The sequence below is a fragment of the Cydia pomonella genome, chromosome 11 (assembly GCF_033807575.1).
Source record: "Cydia pomonella isolate Wapato2018A chromosome 11, ilCydPomo1, whole genome shotgun sequence".
In the NCBI taxonomy this organism is placed as follows: Eukaryota; Metazoa; Arthropoda; class Insecta; order Lepidoptera; family Tortricidae; genus Cydia; species Cydia pomonella.
Window position 1 is genome coordinate 11,632,240 of NC_084713.1, and position 19,154 is coordinate 11,651,393.

The 19,154-nt window shown below is 37.3% G+C and overlaps 1 protein-coding gene across 1 annotated transcript in view; it reads right to left on the reverse strand.

Moving 5' to 3' along the window:
• LOC133522880 (protein couch potato) overlaps positions 1–18,863 on the reverse strand; it is a 221,644-nt gene extending 202,781 nt beyond the window's left edge. Inside the window, 2 exon segments of the mRNA XM_061858342.1 lie at positions 6,294–7,058; positions 18,613–18,863. Coding sequence (XP_061714326.1) covers positions 6,294–6,353 — 60 coding nt within the window. The 5' untranslated portion in view covers positions 6,354–7,058; positions 18,613–18,863.
• Positions 18,864–19,154: the final 291 nt, after the last annotated feature.

Genomic DNA, 19,154 nt, shown 5'->3' on the forward strand with positions numbered 1-19,154 from the left:
GAGCGTCCCGTGTGCTATCGACGGGCTTCTTTCTTCAGCAACCCTACTAGTCTACGCTCCACACACAGTATGTAATCTTACTTCAAATTTAATTGTCCGTTTCATGGCGTATCTCCCCTACAACAGATATGAAGTGATTTAAAAAAATTCAGCTCGTAAAGGGGGTTAAAAACGAGAATGTTTATATGAGGTTCAAGTTTTAATCTGAGCTAGGAAAAACTCTATAAAAAGGTATTTAATTAAAATACAGGAAAAGTAATTTCAGCAGTTTTGGAATCATCCCCTAAGGGGGTAAAAGGGGGTGAAAGTTTGTATGGAGATCAAGTTTTCTTTTAAGCTAGGAACTTGAAACTTCGTGAAAAGACATTTTCATGAAAAACAAGAAAAGTAATTTCAGCGTGTTTGATAATTCATCCCCTAAGGTGGTGAAAATAAGTTGAAAATTTGTACCGGAAACTATTTTTTTTGTGATTGAGGGACGTGAAATTTCGTAGGAAGACATACAACACAAGAAAAATAATTTTAATGTTTTTGAATATTCATCCCCTATTATGATTAAACAGGGGTTGAATGTGTGTATCGGGAAATAAATCCACGCGAACAGTCGTGGGCAACGGCTAGTTGTGTAAATAGACATGTTGGCATTGTATAGACTACCTGACTATACAGATTTCCAGTAACATATACTACATTGTGTAGTGAGGTTTGCTCAAAACTATTAGATAGTTCGTGGTATACCAGCTGTTTACCCATCCTTCTTGTGTGCTCTGTAAACACATAATATCATAACTACATGAGGCGTACAATGTACACAGGTAAATAATTTGCATTAACCGAAATTTAACGTAAATAAGCCTCTGGTGGCACGCTCTAATCGGGCTTAACATTTTACTATTAAATCTATGAAACACAGGGAGGTAGTTCCAAACGGTCTGTAATCCAAACCTTTTAAAGATATAATTTATGAGTATTTTGCGGTGCAATTTTAAACTGACTGTTACTATATACAAATTTAGTATGGTTTATGTCTTAACGGATTACAACAATCTACTCTGAAATGATGACCATGACTACTCTGTCAAGAGTGAAACGACATAGAAGAAGAAACAACTGTTTGGTGTGTTGAGATTAAGCAGATTTCAATAGGGTATGCTCAAGAACAAAGACTATAAAGAAAGTGCGGATATTTTACTTTAGGCGAGGCTAACCTAGGCTAATTTCAGTTTATTTTATGTCTTACTCATATTTAAAGGTCTCTTGACGTTAAGCCTTATTGCTTTTGCCACGCAAACTCTGGCACGTCGAGGTGAGCTGGAAAAGCGCTAATATAATTGACCTGACGCCCATCACTTTTAACTAGTTTTAACGGACTTTGAAAATCTGAACGAAATATTCAACCCAATATCCAATTTACGTTTCGGCCAATCGCTTGACGAGAAAACGGGGATTGAGTAAGTTAATTTTTTGATAGGACAAAAGATTGATTTAAAAATATTTTATATTTGTGTTATAAACTGAAATAAAAACTGACCAAGCCGGAATATTCGAACCGGCGTTTTAACTTGAGCGGGCAAATAAAAATATTTCGCGGCTAATTAATTTGTTTCCTACCTATATGCGTATTTCAATTCATTTATTTAGACACATAATAAACTTACCACACACAGTACACGAGTACAGTCACCAAGTCGTTTACATGTTAAATCTTAATTCTAATCAATTCAATTTGATCGTAGTCGTTGTAATATAAAAATGTCAAAAATGTAACACAAATAAAATCAATATAATTTATAAACCAATAAAAAAATCCAACAATAAAAGACAAATTCAACAGACACGCATATAAAATAAATAAATTTAACATTATCATAAAAAAAAATAAACAGAAATTTCAAATTAAAATTATATGTTACAAATTTATACAAACAATCGTCAGGGAAACAGAACATTTAAAATGTGGTAACATTTTCTGCGAAATCCACCAGCATTATCCGCAAATATATCGATATCATGACCCTCAACAGCCATCATATTTAGTAACGCCAGTGCCCTAGCCGTGGGCGCGTTATCAGCCTGTCGGGTGCGCGCGCGCGCAGCCACGCGAACAAGCGGCGGCAGCGGCGCGGCGGCAGCGCCAGTTCAGGCAACCCTCGCCATGCAGGGACGTGCAAGCCCATTTGCTCCAACACAAACTAATTGTTTATCCTATTACTAATGATGCCATGATAGTGCTCCATTAACAATTTCCGCCTTAGTTCGAATGTGTCAAGGCCTACCATCTCCGATACGAACAGGAAGGAATATAGATAAGGGTAGTAGCCAAAACACTTGCTATATAAATACCTTGCGAATTTCTTTTGTATTTTCTCAATCATAGTGATATACTTTGATTCATAAGGGTTCCATATAATAGCTTCGAATTCTAGTTTGCTACGTACATATGCGTTAAATAGCATCAGCACTATCCTTATGTTACCAAACAAAGATGTCTTCCTAATAATAAAACCTAAAGTTTTAGGGTTTGTAAAAACAAATGATCATAATATGCTTACGGAAATTAAGTTGTACGTCTAGAGTAAGCCCCAGATCGCAGATTTCATGAACCCGCTCAAGGTGGACCCCTTGGAGAACCTAAAAAGAAGGTTGTTGTTGGCACAGCGGTCACTCTAGATACTTTCTAACACAAAAGATACCTAACTTGCTTCAGAGCCAAATTAAATATGTAGAGTAGTGGTTTCTCAGGAACACAGTCTTTGGTAATACCGTCAGGCCCTGCTGCCGAGCGCGGTTTGAGTTTGCTAGCTGTTCTCCTTATCTCCCTCGCACTTACATCATAATCACAACACATGTTGCCTTAGCGTCGGCGTATCCTGCGGCCGCTTGTGTGTTCGGTTGCGGTACTCTTGATTTGTGTTGGTGAACTAGTAATTGTTTTTATTTTGTTCCATCAACTTAACAGCAATTAACAAAGTTCGAGAACATGTGTATGTGTACTTAAATATTATTTATACGTAAACCCCTTCTATTCTTACGCAGGGTTAGTAAATATGAGCTCCTTAGAAAATATTTTTATAATACTTTTTTCACATACAAATCATTAATTATTACAAACATATTCAAGAACTTCCTTAATTGAATCTTGCTGTTTACTGTTTTATTTTATTTTTTAATACGCCCATGCGCAATATACTGTCTCATTTATGGCTTGGTATTCTCTAGTTAGCGATATTTTCACTTATAAATATTCATACCCCAACAAAATAAAAAGTTAAGAAAAAAAGTAGGAAATCAGTTATAATGAAAAAAACCCTTTGTACTTCTTTCATAAAACCTTATGAATCAATCTTTGATAGACTGATTCGAATAATTGACAACATGCATTTGTTAATTATATCTATACAGATTTAAAATTGCCAAGCAATAGAGCAGTCTTCAAAACTTGGACGTTTAGAGTTTAAATTCGTTACACCGTTAAACGTGTAACAAACAATGGTTGAAATGTTTATTAAACGGTTCGGCAGTGGAAATACAACGGCAATTCCGGTCTAGTTATTAAAAGAGCAGGTATAAAAGATCCACTTAATAAAGGACAGATGAGAGCGGAAAGTGCTGAAGCGTTGTCGTCTGTTCATTGTCTCCGCGCTAACACTACCTCCGCCGCTTTCGTGGACTGAGCGACACGATCAAGTTTTTTGCCCGATTGACGAAATAAGGATAATATTAGTAAGCTAAAACATCGTTGAAGAGTTAATTTGTCTCCGTGCTAAAGCGAACCCCACGCCACTTTCCCAAATTGCCAGCACGCGATGGCATGGATTTATCCCAGTAAAAATTAAGGAAGGAAATATGTGTCGATACGTTTGCAAGGCTATCATTTTGGATGCGCCTGCAGGCCTAGCAACAAGATGGATTTTGACGTACCTATAAACTTTCTATAAATTAATCTCATTTGAAAAAGTGGTGGAGGTTTTATAATACATGGAAATCGTTCCCAAAAAGAGGTGTTGCCTTACATCAAATGAGGTAGTTCTGTTTTTAGGGTTCCGTAGCCAAATGGCAAAAAAACGGAACCCTTATAGATCCGTCATGTCCGTCTGTCTGTCCGATTAGGTCACAGCCACTTTTTTCCGAAACTATAAGAACTATACTGTTCAAACTTGGTAATTAGATGTATTCTATGAACCGCATTAAGATGTTCACACAAAAATAGAAAAAAAACAATACATTTTGGGGGTTTCCCATACTTAGAACTGAAACTCAAAAAAAATTTTTTTCAAACCCATGCGTGTGGGGTATCTATAGGATAGGTCTTCAAAAATGATATTGAGGTTTCTAATATCATTTTTTTCTAAACTGAATAGTTTGCGCGAGAGACACTTCCAAAGTGGTAAAATGTGTCCCCCCCCCCCTGTAACTTCTAAAATAACAGAATGATAAAACTAAAAAAAATATATGATATACATTACCATGCAAACTTCCACCGAAAATTGGTTTGAACGAGATCTAGTAAGTAGTTTTTTTTTAATACGTCATAAATGATACGGAACCCTTCATGGGCGAGTCCGACTCGCACTTGGCCGCTTTTTTTATATATGTTATTAGTGATGAAATAGTAATGACAAATCCAAGGTGAGGATCATTGTGTACAGATAATATACAGTACAGTGAGGGAACTTGTTATAACTCGCATCTCTTGTATATCTTTGATGGACCACGCTTGTCCTCTGAATCCACAGCACTTATTTTGCACACAGCGTATGCGGCAGCATTTCTTCGTCAACCTGATCAGGCAGGTCGAAATCGTCATCTGATGGTGGATCATCAATGAATGGTTTTTCAATGTCAGCACACATCTCCGGTCTGGTATATTCTCGCAGGATTGATCATTGCTGTAGTTGCAAACAGCTGAGCATTTGAGTCCTGCTTCCCTGCAACCACAACTGCTGGTACAACCTTTTTTGCAGTTACAGTTAGTTCAAAATTTTGCAAACTTTGAGAAGCCGTAGAAACTATTTGGCTCACTAAGACTATTAAGATTATATTGTCAATTAATTGCAAATTTTATCTTCTTGAAAGTGTGCATAGTGACTTTTGCCGTAACTCCGGTTCTCGGTGGTTTTTTTTTTTTCTAATACTGAAAAAGTCCTAAAATTGAATGGATTATCATATACTTTACAATGATCCCAAGGGCTTTCGAGGTCGAAAACTTGAATTTATTATTACCATTTCATCACTACCAACATATAAAAAAAACAGAACTACCTCATTTGATGTTAGATAAAATGTACCAATTCCATGGACTATTAAAATAAAACAAAACATCAACCTTTTCGAAGCCGTACCAAACACAAAAGCTTTCGTCACTCTGACGAGTAAGACGCCACGACACCGAAGTGTCAAAACTGAAATAGAACCTTATGCATATGCACGTAGGTCTATATTGCTCTGTAGTCTATGACGGATTAATCCGTCATTGGCGCTGGACTTGCTGTTCGGATATATCTGTCTTTGGTGTCGAAAAGGTTATGTTATTAATAGAATATAAAATAAAATATCAAGTAACACTTTTAAATATGGAAAAAGAATTTTTTAATTAAAACGTGCAGTCCATTCGTGAACGGTGCTGAAGGGTAACGAAATCGATAGCAACGACATTCAAAAATATTGAAACGTTTTCAGAAAACAACTGCCATTTTCTGGCCCGGACATGACATGGTGCCTCACTGGCTCTAGGGCTGTCGCTTACATATCGAAACTGAATGAAATACCTGAAAAAGACTTTCACCAAACGGAATAAGGGTTAAATTATAACAACGTGCAACGATATTGTAATCTTTCGAACCCGAGCTGCTGTCGTCGCGAGGAAAATTTCCTTTTATTGTGTTAGCAAATGCTTATTGTATACGATGTTTCCCTATTGTAGCGCCCGCGATGCCGGTTCCTTGACACCCACAATTGCATGGTGACAAATCACTAATACGGTACATTAAGTTCTGCTCGTGAATACTTTAAGATGCTTATCCTCATTCCAACACATCTAATAAATTTATTATTGTTCAGCATTTTTCAGCATTCATCTAAGAAATTATCCCTTACGAAATGCTTTTGCCTTGTATGGCAGCTATATTTCTGACCTTGATTTCAAGTGTGAAATGAATACCGACCAGCCTATTGAAACCTAAATTCATAGAATAAGCGCCCAGAAGTTAACCTGCCTAAGTACCGAATATCGTTTGAAAATGTTATTAAATTCAACTCTAATATTAGACTCGACTAATAAAAATGAATCTTACCTCTTCCTCAGTGGTGGCGGTGTTGACGGAGTCCATGCTTTGACAGAGCGCGAGCTCCATGTTCTTGTGCTGCGGCGAGGTGGCCCGCGGCGATGACTGCTGAGGGGGCACCAGCGCGCCCTGCGTCGCCGCTGTCTGCGGCACTCCTGTGCCGCCTGTCGCCGTGGGACTCTGCCCCTGTAGTGCTTGCACTCCCTGCAGGCTCTGCGCTGCTTGCAGACTCTGCTGAGCCGCTTGTAAACTCTGTTGCGCCTGCAGGTTCTGCAGCGACTGATGCGCCAGATTCAACTGATGCTGCTGCACTATACTCTGCTGCACGATGCTCTGCTGCACCTTGATATGCTGGTGCACGGCAAGTTGGTGGATCGGGTGAAGCTGGGAAGGGGGCGCGGGGTAGGGAGGGGAGAGACGCTGGCGCTTCACTTGCGCACTCTGCAGCGCTTCGTGCAGCCTCTTCACCGGGAGCGGACTTTGGCCGAGGTTATCCACGGCTGTGGCGGGGCGTGCCGGCCGAGTCGGTCGACTCCGGCAAGCACCGACTGTGGCAGCGACAGCGACGCGCGCGGCGCGGACAACTATCGATATGCGCGTATCGACAACGGCGCAACACTACGTTGCGGTACAACTAATTGACTTATTGATCAAATTATCATTAATTTTAGAGATTTAAAACGCGCCTAAAAGCGATTGTTTGTATTTGTTGTTTAGCGCGAAAGCACTATTATCCTCATTCGTGTAAGTTAATCCTCAGCTTGTGAATCACTCCTGTAAAGAAAAGAAAAAAAAATTAGTAACTAATATTTTAGTGACTATTTAATAAACGTTTAGTCAATTGAAAAGGCAGCCAGAAGTGTAACGATAGCTTGATTTTAAACGAGATCCGACTTCCCGTTATAAATTGAAACATTTCCAGCCTTTACCGGCGGCGCCAATAGGAAAAGGAATCCTCTTATGACGCTCTCTTCGTATATACATCTATAATTATTATCGTACCCCTTAAGAATTTATCTATCGCCCATAATAATTTGAAGCGGGAGTATTTTTATGTAACGAGGACGTAAACATCCAAATATTCAAGCCAAGCAAATTGGAATATAAATTGTTAGATGGTTTGAGATTGTCAATTTGGCATGAAAATAAGTAATATGAGGATTACAATAATGAGTAAAGTATAAATAAAATCATTTTTGAGACTCATATTTTGATAAGATATCGTTACTTTTAAAATTTACGGTAATTTACGTAAAAGTATACCAACAGTTATATAAAACAACTCAAATTCCGTCATTCGCAGAGCGACTTACACTTGATCATTTTTATTGTGCGATATTATTATCAGCGGCAGTGACCTGCGTGAACAAAATTAAGTTCTAACACTCATAGATAAGATACGTTTCATATTGAACAAATAGGTTATTCTGAAGTGTCAAAGCTGAGTAGCGATTGCACTCGTGTGGGTGGCGGTCAGCTATTAGATTGTTAGTCATCGAAATAAACATCGAATATCACATAATTCGTACACCAGACTGCGCTCGATGAGTGTTCCATTTTCAGAACTGACCTTTCAAATCATCAAAGTCGTTGAGCATCGATTTAATGATAACTTTTTGCGAAGGAAAAAATGTTTTGACCCTTTTACTACTGTTTTATGAAGTCCAAAGAATAATTTTATTTTGTTTTAAACATCGCTTTAAAGTACGTTATCGATAGTACAATTAAATATAAACATATAAATAAAAGTATATTTACACAACACACACAAATACATACACAAATGTCTCTGTTTGACCCAATGGTTGACTGGTAGAGAATACCTTTTGGCATTAAGTTCGCCATTTGTACATTTTTCTTTATGTGTGCAATGAAGTTTAAATAAATAAATAAATTTGTTTAATCTTAAGTAACTTAAAAAAACTGTATTTTATTGTTATAACCACTTTTCTAATGCACCTCTACATTGTATATCTCGACAATCAAATCATATGATTTAATATTTTCATAACATACATATTTAACTTTTCAAGATCTTATGACTTAAACCCTTTTTAAAACTGATGAACTATAATCAAATTACAGATATTGTTCGAAGTGTTTAAATGTCGTACCCAATATTGAAGACATACTGTCTTTAACGGTGATCAGATCACGAATCACGATCAACAAAGACGTCAGTCACGAAGTACATATTGTAATATTTAGTTACTAAAGTACATAGTTACTTTTTTTGAAACACATATCTTCTTTATATGCTGCGTTGAAAAGTAAACTTTATTTCATATGATAATGATAGAATTTACAATGAATAGACCGAATGAGATACGAGCTAGCGTAGGCATGCGGTTAGGTGTTCCAAGCCAAGGTCGGAGCTTTTTGTCCCAGCATGACTAAACCGCGATAAAAACTGACCAATTGCTGTCTCGTTATGTTACTAGGTACATAAAATAGAAACACATACAGCTACTGGGCTATTCTATTGGCATTTGAAACACAGTCGAGTTTGTTTCTGATCATTACCTAATTTGTATTTGGAGTTATTAAACTACACATAATATTTTTTTATTATTGTGTGTTACTTAATTAGATAAAGTGATATACAGATGTTACAATTTGTTATGGTTTTATATTTTTAGGTTCTAATACGACATTGACACAAGTCACAATGCATATCAAGCGCACCAATCAGGGCAAGAGATCGTATCATAATTATTAATAACAAAACATTGAGTTATTATTACTTCATATAGAGAGGCTATAACAAACAATGAAAATGTTGCAATCGCAACCTGTACCACAGGACAAAAACGTCGTAAGCGCCGTGAAACTCATGGCGCTGACGCGTTTAGATGGCGTGGTTCACGCTCCGCTTCGATAGTTTGTTGTCGGCCGACAGCTCATAGCCCAAAATAAAGGATCTCTGTAACAATGTTCAATGTAACAAAATTACAATAGATTCTTATGCCGGTAATCATAAAAACGCTAAGAGACTCAATTAATCGTTTGTCTTAATCTGTCAATTTTTACATATGTATTTGAAAGAAACGGATAAATCATAAATTAACTAATTGAGGTTTGTAAAGTTTCAATATTATAACACTCTAAATACGGCTCCTAGTCCTAAACTTATTTTATCGCGTAAATAACTATCCCACCAAAAACATTTTCATGTAAAATGTTGCCAAGACGAAACCATAAGGTAAGGCGCGCACTGCCAAAAAGTTATCAGGTCTCATGTAGAGCCAAGCTTCTAACTCTACAAGCCCAATCTTCACAAACTCTACACCTTAGTCAAAATATGTGGCTTGGCCGTTTCGGCGCATTTCATATCGGTAGACTTTTGTCCCTAATAGAATTTTGCCACGGTTGTTTTGTCACATGCGCTTTACGAATGGCAGAATTTTTTTCCTAACTTAATGTAATAAATGGCTTACATCTTTTTTGCCTTAAGGAATGTTTGACAGCAATATTGTCTACCATGCTTTGTCAGTATGGTAGATGCCGTAGATGGCAGACAATATTGTCATAAGTCCACCGATTACATTTAAAAATGTTTACTAACACCACCCATCTAACAAACCATCATATTAAAATTCGAGAAAACCTCATGTAAATGCTTGTCTTGACAAGGGTAGATTGATTAAATTGTAGGGCGAAAATCTATGAGGCATATGCATAATTGCATATAAGTACACTTACATGTGAATACTACATGCATACTGGGTAAGCAAGAAAAACTTTCATATACTAATTTTAAAGACTGCCCTGATTTTTCCAGAACTGGGACGGGCGGAAATTGCGACGAGAGGTCTCTTTAAAAAAATTCGAGACAAAATTGTATCACTAAAATGCGTATACTTGGAATCGCCCTCTCTAACCAAGCTTCCTCAAGTTTTTTACTTCAAAAACGCATTAAAGAACAACCTATATAGCTTTTTATAGCGTACGTGCTAATTTATCGGTATTATAGTATCTTTAATTGAACTCAAAACGCGATAACGCTGCCGGCACAATTGACACTGCAATCAATGGTATTTTTGACATTCAATAGAACGCAGTGTTTTTTGCTAAGCTGCAAGAATGGCTCAAGCCAAAACAGTACAAGAATGCACGTTGTTTGTGTCTTATCAAGTCAAATGTGTAAGGAACCATTTTGTAAACGCCGTCTGTTCCTAAAGCCACAGATGAAACGAAATATTTTGACTAACAGGAGTATCCTTATTTTAATTATAGGATTTCAATTCGATCCATATTTAATCCAGATCCAATTTATATCCTATAATTAAAATTAGAATACCTAAGCCTGTAGAAAAAACTTTCTCCACTGCAGTATTTTGATTTCAGATGAATTAAAGCAGTTAAATTCTACAGTGCGGCTATTATAAATCAAAAACTATTTTATTTATTTATTTATTCTTTATTGCAAAATACATGAAGGTACAAATGGCGGACTTAATGCCTTAAGGCATTCTTTACCATTTTATGTGTTACTTCTTTTACAGTACCCTACCCATTATGTAATTTGTAGTTTAACCAGAGTACAAACAAACTATGCCCCGTGACTCGAATATTTAGGCAATGGGTAACTGCTATGTTAACCCAGACGAGACAAAGTTTTCATTGATTGGCTGAAATTAACGAGTCACGTGGTTTGGTTTGTTTAAATCAAGTTAAACGCTTACCTAAGCGCACAGAGTGAAACTCACATCCCTTTCAAGATTTAATAGGACACACACTGATACTATAATACGCAAAACTCTGCGTAGGGGGCGCCTCTAGCACATACTGAGGGCCTACCGCGATCACGAAAATCGAAGATTCGTTATCTGTCGCTCTATTACTCTTGCATATTCGAGCGATAAAAAGGCAGATAACGAAATTTTCTTTTTCTTTATTCATCAATCCCATATTGATAACTTCTCAAGACTATATATCTGTATAAGATATAGTATGTATAACTTACTCTATGGTTTAGAATATGTGATAATGCTGCTCTCTGGCGGCATAACATTGCAGTAATACTTTCTATTATTCACTTCGCGATGAGTGAATAACAGAAAGTATTACTCAATTTATCAGACCGTTACTCAATTTTTCTGTAGTTCGCGCTCTAACTGTAATGTGTGTAAATTTGGCAAAACATTGACATTCGACATAGCTCTCTGCATATTTGACCATTTGCATCTCTGCCAAACAACTTGCAGTTAGGTATATCGAAACTAAATAATATTTACCCAGGAAATAATTGATACATTACTTTTAATGCCTCCGCTTTAAAGCAACCTTATATACTTAGAAGGTACAATCGCGCAGAAAAGTACACTCGCGTGCAATATTTCCTTGCCGCTGAATACTTTAATCCACCGTCTGTATTTATGTTGCCACGGACTCGTAAATAAGTCCCGGCGAACTCTTCCAGTTTCCATTTGTTATAACTACTAAGTCCCACGGAGTCGGACTTCGTCGGGACTTGTGGACGGGATGGCATCGAGTTAAAATGAAATACCGGGCGAAAGGGCGGATTGGGAATGTCAGTATTAAAAAAGATGCATTGCAACTCACTGCCAAAAAATAAGGAACCTGGTTAGATCTGAGGGCAATACGAGTCAAGCAAAGCGCAAGGGCACTACCTACCTTTTCTCGAAGTGCTTTGTCGTTTTTTTGAACCCTCATAACTTGGGTTTGGATTATACCATACCAGATAAACAAAATTCTCGGGATATGATGCCAATAGTGGATTTATTAAACATAGAATATTTCAATTACATAGTCTTATACTTTAGATTTTATTGATAGCAAAAAAAACGATTTCGTCACTGACTCACTCACTCATTCACTCACTGATAATCATATCAATCGTAAGGTGAAAAATGTATTCACTATTTATTTTTTTGTTATAGTTTGCTACAATTGTTCATGTAACTAAACGGCCAATCCACATATTTTCACTAAGGCGTAGAGTTTGTTAAGTCAGGCCTGTAGATTTAGAAGATTGGCTCTACATGAAATCGGATGACAGTGCGAGCGTTATGGTTTCGTCTTGGCAACATTTTACAGGACAATTTTTCGGAGGTATTGTATTTTTCATGTTACACGATTATAAGTAAATTGATTTTTAGGTTTTTTTTTATTATAGTGCAATGTTGTAGTATTTACAAAATTTACAGTTTATACACATTATTCTACTTTAAGAAATCTTTTTTTTAATCAAGTTCTAAGCTAGAGGTGTAAACTATACAGCCAAAAAAGGTAAAGGAAGCCTTTGGAGCTTAGCATGATATAATAAGCGTAAAAAACTATCTGACACCAATGCCAATAATTCTTTATTAGATTAGACACAGTTTTAGTCTGAGCATTGCCGAATAAAGGTGTAGAATGTGTGTAATCCGTTTACACTCCCAATACTATTAGGTACCTACCTCTCGAAGTTTCTATACTGTTACAACAACAACACTATTTTAAAGTAACTAAAAAGAAAATAAATGTTGTTATTTGATATGTCTACAATGATGGCCAACGTTAAAAATCGTTGCTGTCGTGCAGATTGCCAATACGAAAATGAATTCCATTAACGCAAATTAACGAAATTATTCCATCTCATCAGCTCGTAAATGTAAATGCAGAGCACCGCGCAATTTAGACGTTTATGTTACGTTTCCAAATGGTTTATATTAAATTCAAAATTGTGAGTGGACAATGAAGTTCCATTTCACAAAGTAGCAACTTATCGAAGATTTTCAAGCGGCTGGAAGAAATTTATAAATATGCTGAAACTTAACATAATACCTAGCTCTAACGACATAAAGTAAACTGAGACATCTTGGCAATAGTTTTACGTTGAGATATACATCGTGCAGAATTCCTCCGTCTAAATACAGACATAAAACAGCACTTATAGGGTCTCCCTGGGGACGTCTATAGTGAGCGCTCAAGTTTACTCGAAGGAAATTAGCTCTGAGGAGACAATGGATGGGAAGTCCTGGGAGCGAGCCAAAAGCCGCGACGGCCACTACTGAAGACGTATCACCCCTGTGGGCCGTACCAGTGGACAGGAATGCTCCGAGTAAAATGAATATTCGGGATTCATCGTTACCGCGGTGAATGCAACTGCTAGAGAACTGAAACAATCGGCATTGCTGTTCTGAGCACCGTGGAATAATTACTTATTACCTATAGGTTTATGTAACTGCAATGTTTTAGACTAAATAAGCAGACTACTACATTCGATACTGAGATATTTAACAAAGATTTACTTCAACAAACCAAACCTATTAATTTAAACCTCACTTGAAAAGAAGCTATGCATGCAAGTTTTTTCACTGGAAAGACTAGCTGTTAGGTATATGATGCGTTAGTGTTTCTTCTTGTCTGCGTTTCTTCAATAAAGATCTTCCACCACATTGACGACTTGGTTCTAGTCACACTGAGTGATTTGATGTTGTACTTTTTTGAGAAAGAACCCTATGAACTCTACGGATATGAATGATATGATTCAATTTAAAAGCATCATATTGAATGTAGCATTTAGGAACTTTTCTTCAACTATTGAAACGTACCTGTACCCCTAGTATAATTTTAGTCGATAGCGAAACGTGACGTACGCGTTTGCGTTAAGGCTCATTTTGTATGGGTTTTTGAACAGCGCGCCAAGCGGGACGTTTTGGAAAGTCAAAAATCTCATACAAAATGACACTTAACGCAAACGCGTACGTCACGTTTCGCTGTCGAAAATATTTACACTAGGGGTACTGAACGAGGCATTGCTTGAACATAACTTTAATGTATCGCGTTTACCCACCTGTTCGCGTGACATTCCTTCTATAATAAAAGTTTCCACTCAGTTTAATTTGAGTAACATAAAGTGAAAGCACATTAAGAGCAGTGTAAAACTTTTTTACATGTCTTGTCTAATTACTGCACCAGCTATGTACCGTTCGTCGTTGTTCTAATTATCAAAGAAACGAAGCTTTGTTATTTACGCCATACCCATAGAGCCCCGCAAATTGAATCTAATTGCCACAACGAAGTGTTGAATCAGACCGGCGGTGGCCTGAATTGCGCCCATTTACCCATTTAAGACGCGAACACCCACACCACCTGTTTATGAATTACATTTTCGCCATACAGTGACATCATCGGTTAATTCCGTCGATTTTCTGAAAGGCGTTGGTTTTACAGGCCATGAATGGTTAAATTTATATTTATAAAGAAAAAAATTCAACTGCAGCCTTGGAGGATTTAACAACCAGAGTCGCCTTTAAGAGGTTAAGTCGAAAACCGCGGCCAACGGTGATATTTATTGTATGGACTGACGTTTATTTGACATTTGACGTGCCTCTCCTCCGCAAAAATCGACAGATTGTTTTGTACAGATAATTACAGACAAGGCATCTCCAGTTGTTAAATCCTCCAAGACTGCAGGGCTGGTCATATAATATAATTTATTAACATAAGAAGTCCCTTGGTGTAACAGTACGGTTTCTGTACTAACTAATTGGTGACGAATTGACGGTCTAGTAGCATTTTCAGGATTAAATTCATCATGTATATAGTACGTAGAGCTAATTAATACCAGGTAAAGTTTTCGAGTTGAGCTGGTGAGGTGGAAAAGTTTATCTGTTAATAGGGCAACTAAAACATTTAATGATCTGACTTATCCAACAACAATAACTGACGACAATAGTAAATGGTTACACGATTGTTTAGTTTGCGCATTAGAAGTTAGAAATTTATCTATATGCACAAAAACAACGCCAATTATCAAGTTTTTTACTTATGAAATCTATAGTAAGTAAATATTCTTTATTGCACAAACTATACCTATTTGTAGTTTTACATGTATGTAAAATACATGTAAAACTACAAATAAATTTTAAAGGAAAATAGAACCAGGTAACAACAGGGGGTTTTATCGCTAAAAAGCGATCTCTTCCAGACAACCTTCATTTTCATTTGTAACAATGACAGAAAACCTTCATATTAAATCGGTAGGTATTATGCCTAAATTGGATACCCAAACAAAATTAACCCTGTCCTAACTAAACAAATCGCAATAAAAAACGTTTCATCATTGTTTTTTTTTAACTCCAGTAATGTGCTTCAGAGTACTAGTGAAGAATGACGTAATGTTTGGTTTAATTAATCACCCAAATAGATTTTATTGCGGCAAATATTTATATTTACGGAGTTCCGGTGACGGTAGGCGACCTAGCCGCCCCAGTTTTTAATTTATCATGGGCCATGTCTGCATCGTTCTGGGGATAAAACGCCTGACAACAATTTAACTTTTTTCGTGGATCCTCTTACATTGGGTTTGGGCTAAATGACATCAGCTATATATTCGGAACCTCTAATTTAATATGTGCGCAGTTTTGATATACCTATAACAGATATCATTCCAGGGTCAGGATCTGTCATAGATAATGCATACATAGATCTTAATGCGAAGTTATAAGATCTTATCAACATAATTTAACAATTGCAAAATTATGTTTAAAAATACCGACCAAAATTCTAATCAGAGATAACAATAACTTACGCTAAATTTAACGAAACAAATAGTCTTTCCCATAGTTAGATAGTAGTCTGGTGTTGCAACGGAGGCACAATAGCTAGCAGACCTTGGAAGCAGCAACCACGTCAATTGGAGCCGTTCGTAGTAATTACCAAAGCGGACTAACAGAAAAACGGAATGACAAAAAGTGTAGCGATGTACAAAGACATGAAAAAATAGTCAGACGAGGTTTCGACAGCGTTTCAATTTTGTTAATCTGTATTTTTAAGGTTAATTCGATATACAGCTAACATTGATGCATAGTAGTTCAGTTTATAACACATTCCTCAGTGAATGAGTACCTAGTTCAGAGGTTGAAATTCGAAAATGGACCGTTAGCAACTTGCACTCAAGCCAGGCTGTTGGATCGAGGAAAGGAAACAAGTAGAATTAGGGCCATAAGTATAGAGTGCCGTTGGATCTCGACCAGAAAGAAAAAAACTTCTTAACTGCAACACATTAGTAGAGTTATTTAGAAATACAGTAGCTTTGCGATAAATACTATTCTTCAGTGGGGTCTTAATCGTCCAAGTTTCGACCACGAAATGATTTTTCCCTTGCGACGCATTAATGAAGCGAGTTAACGGTCCCTGCTCCTGTAGCGCCTCCGATAATTCGATTAACCTTTTAATTGCCTTGACAATAAATCAAATGGCCGTGCTCACATTTCTGGGGCCGTATTCATTCAATGCGAGTTCAATTAGATAGGGCACTTTTTAACAAAGGTTACCTATTACCTAATTGAAGAATGCGTCGTGATGTCCGAATGAGTTCTATAACTCGTGCATGATTGGAGGGCTTGATATGTGGAGAGAAAAAATGTTTTCAAAGCATCACGCATACTGTTAGGTACCTCTATGATCATCATTCGAGGCGTGCGTGCCAGCTTGATAATGGTTATGAGTCCGCTCACCTGTCACGCATTTGCGCAACCACTAACTGTGAAAAAATCATCCACATACATCAAGTTATAAACTTGCAGAAGGTAGGTACATTTGAAAAGTTGGTTTAGACGGTTGCACAAACCCGAACTGGTTGTAATTAGAGCCTGGCTTGCAGGTAACGTGAGCTGATATTGCAAACTGCCAACGAATGCCATCGATATCCTCTTACGTCTAATTCTCTGACAATATTTCAACATTGACTTTACAAGTATCAGATAGGCCATCTGGATCAGCTACAGCTGTCTTGTGCAATTCAGTTGGTCACTGTGGACAACTGAGGCGTGACTTCTGAATCCCGTCTAATTCATATTCATTTTTAATGATATGTCTCATAGCACGCGTCCTTCATTTAGTTAAATCTATTCATATTTAAATTAGCTTGGCTCAAAACAAGATGCAAAACGTATTTGAAATATTACGTACTTATTTGCAATTTGCATGGGTACACCTTTGCTTTTAAATCGGACTAATCACCTGATAATCATTTCGTCGGTCACCTGCTTCACTTTACGTCATTTGCTTTTGCTTGGTATAGTAATGGTATGGCCTGATTTTGTTCTTGTGGTACCTAGTTATTTTTTTCAAGTTCTAAAATGTTAACAAATTCTATTTGGCGTCAAAATATAGCGCTAGTGATTTAGCGGATAATCTCGACTTGCGCATAGGCAACTCAGCAATTAGGAAAATAGATAGTGATCTCTATGGTCTTTCAATTTAGGCTAAAATATTGCATGCTCTGATGGATAGATGATTGGTTACTAATGAATATCGTAACATATTCATCACGTTGTATCACACTCTTTCAATCTAGGCATTTTTCATTTTCTATTTCATTACCTAGGTACTTTCATTAAATCTGGATTTTTGGAGCTACAATTATCATTTCTTAATATGATGTTCATAATTTTATTAATCTCGATGGCTGTTATTCATTGAAAATCCAGTGCTTATTGCTGTATCAATAATGTTAGTTCATCTGAAAGTCATCAGTTATAACGTATTCACAAAAGTTACATTTTTGATATTAAATATTGCTCCAGTATATGATATGGGCAATTACAAATTTACTATCAATCATATCTATTAAGTTTATTACCATCGAGATTTTTTTACTTTCCTCGAAGATTTAAATAATACATCAGCAGGAATTTTCTTATTGTTTGAGTAGGAACAATGTGTAGTGGTTTCAGAAAGTGCTCTACGTTGTCGATACTTGGCAGTAATTTCAACGTTGCCATTGTTGAGTGCCCTCTTTTGTGTATCGCATGAATGATATGAGACATGACTTCGCGAGTTTCTGATTTCAATTCGTATTTTCCACATAAATTATACTTCCTCGTGAATTCAGTACCCTCGTTATTTTGCAATTATGTAGGAAGATTTTTTACGGAGCGAGATTTTCGAGAAATGCTTGCAGATTTTCCGCTGCGAAAACAAGTGAAAACTTTTTAAAATTCAATTGCGCCAACGTTATTAGCACTAAAGTTGCCCGGCATAGTAATACTATTTCAGCGAACTCTTACGACATACGGGCTTTATAGTTTGTTAGGCTTATCTAAACTGGTGCAAACAATTAACAAATCGTAAATTGGTAGGTACTGCGCTAAGTGATGTAGTTTATAAAACTTTTTTAGAGCAACACGTGCAAACCCACGCACTCGTAATTTACTTCCTAAAGTCGTCAAAGGGCTTTGTTGAACTTGCTGTTTTTTCCGCTTCTACCCTCCGTGGGAAATGTAAAAGTGAAATTAAAAACGCGCCAACAACGAGTGCATCAGTTAATACGTTGCATCCGGCTGCCTTTTTATTCAACAATAGTCTCCGTTACCTAGAAAACAATAGCACATCTCACAAGCACACACACAGGCCGTCGGAAAACGCACATGCACAATTTTCCGAACACCGGTTACGGACACTGCGTCGGTCGCATCAGAGCAAAGGGCGGCACGTACTTGAACTGCCTCTGCACGCGATAGACTGACGGCAGTCGGCACTCGGACGAGCCGGCGAGCGAGCGGGACGCGCGGCGGGCGTGCCGATACTCTGCGCGCGCATGCTACCTCTCTCTCCAACTAACCGACTCTATATAGAGTCGTCTCGTTCCTCCACGCCCGAGCACACCTTTCGCATCCCGAGACAGGTGTTCCTATCCCTGTGTGCGTCCAGATAGCCGTAGCCGGCAGCGCGTGTATGCGCGCTTCCTGCGGCGGTGGATCGTTTTTTGCACGGCAGAAATTATAAAAAGTAAATGGAGGGAAAATTAAATAAAACGTCTACAATGAAGCGTTTTCCTGTGCGCTTTGAATGATTCAGTATGATCTATTTTTCAGGGTGATTTTTGGGGGTGCGTGTGGGGGTTACCATGTAGGC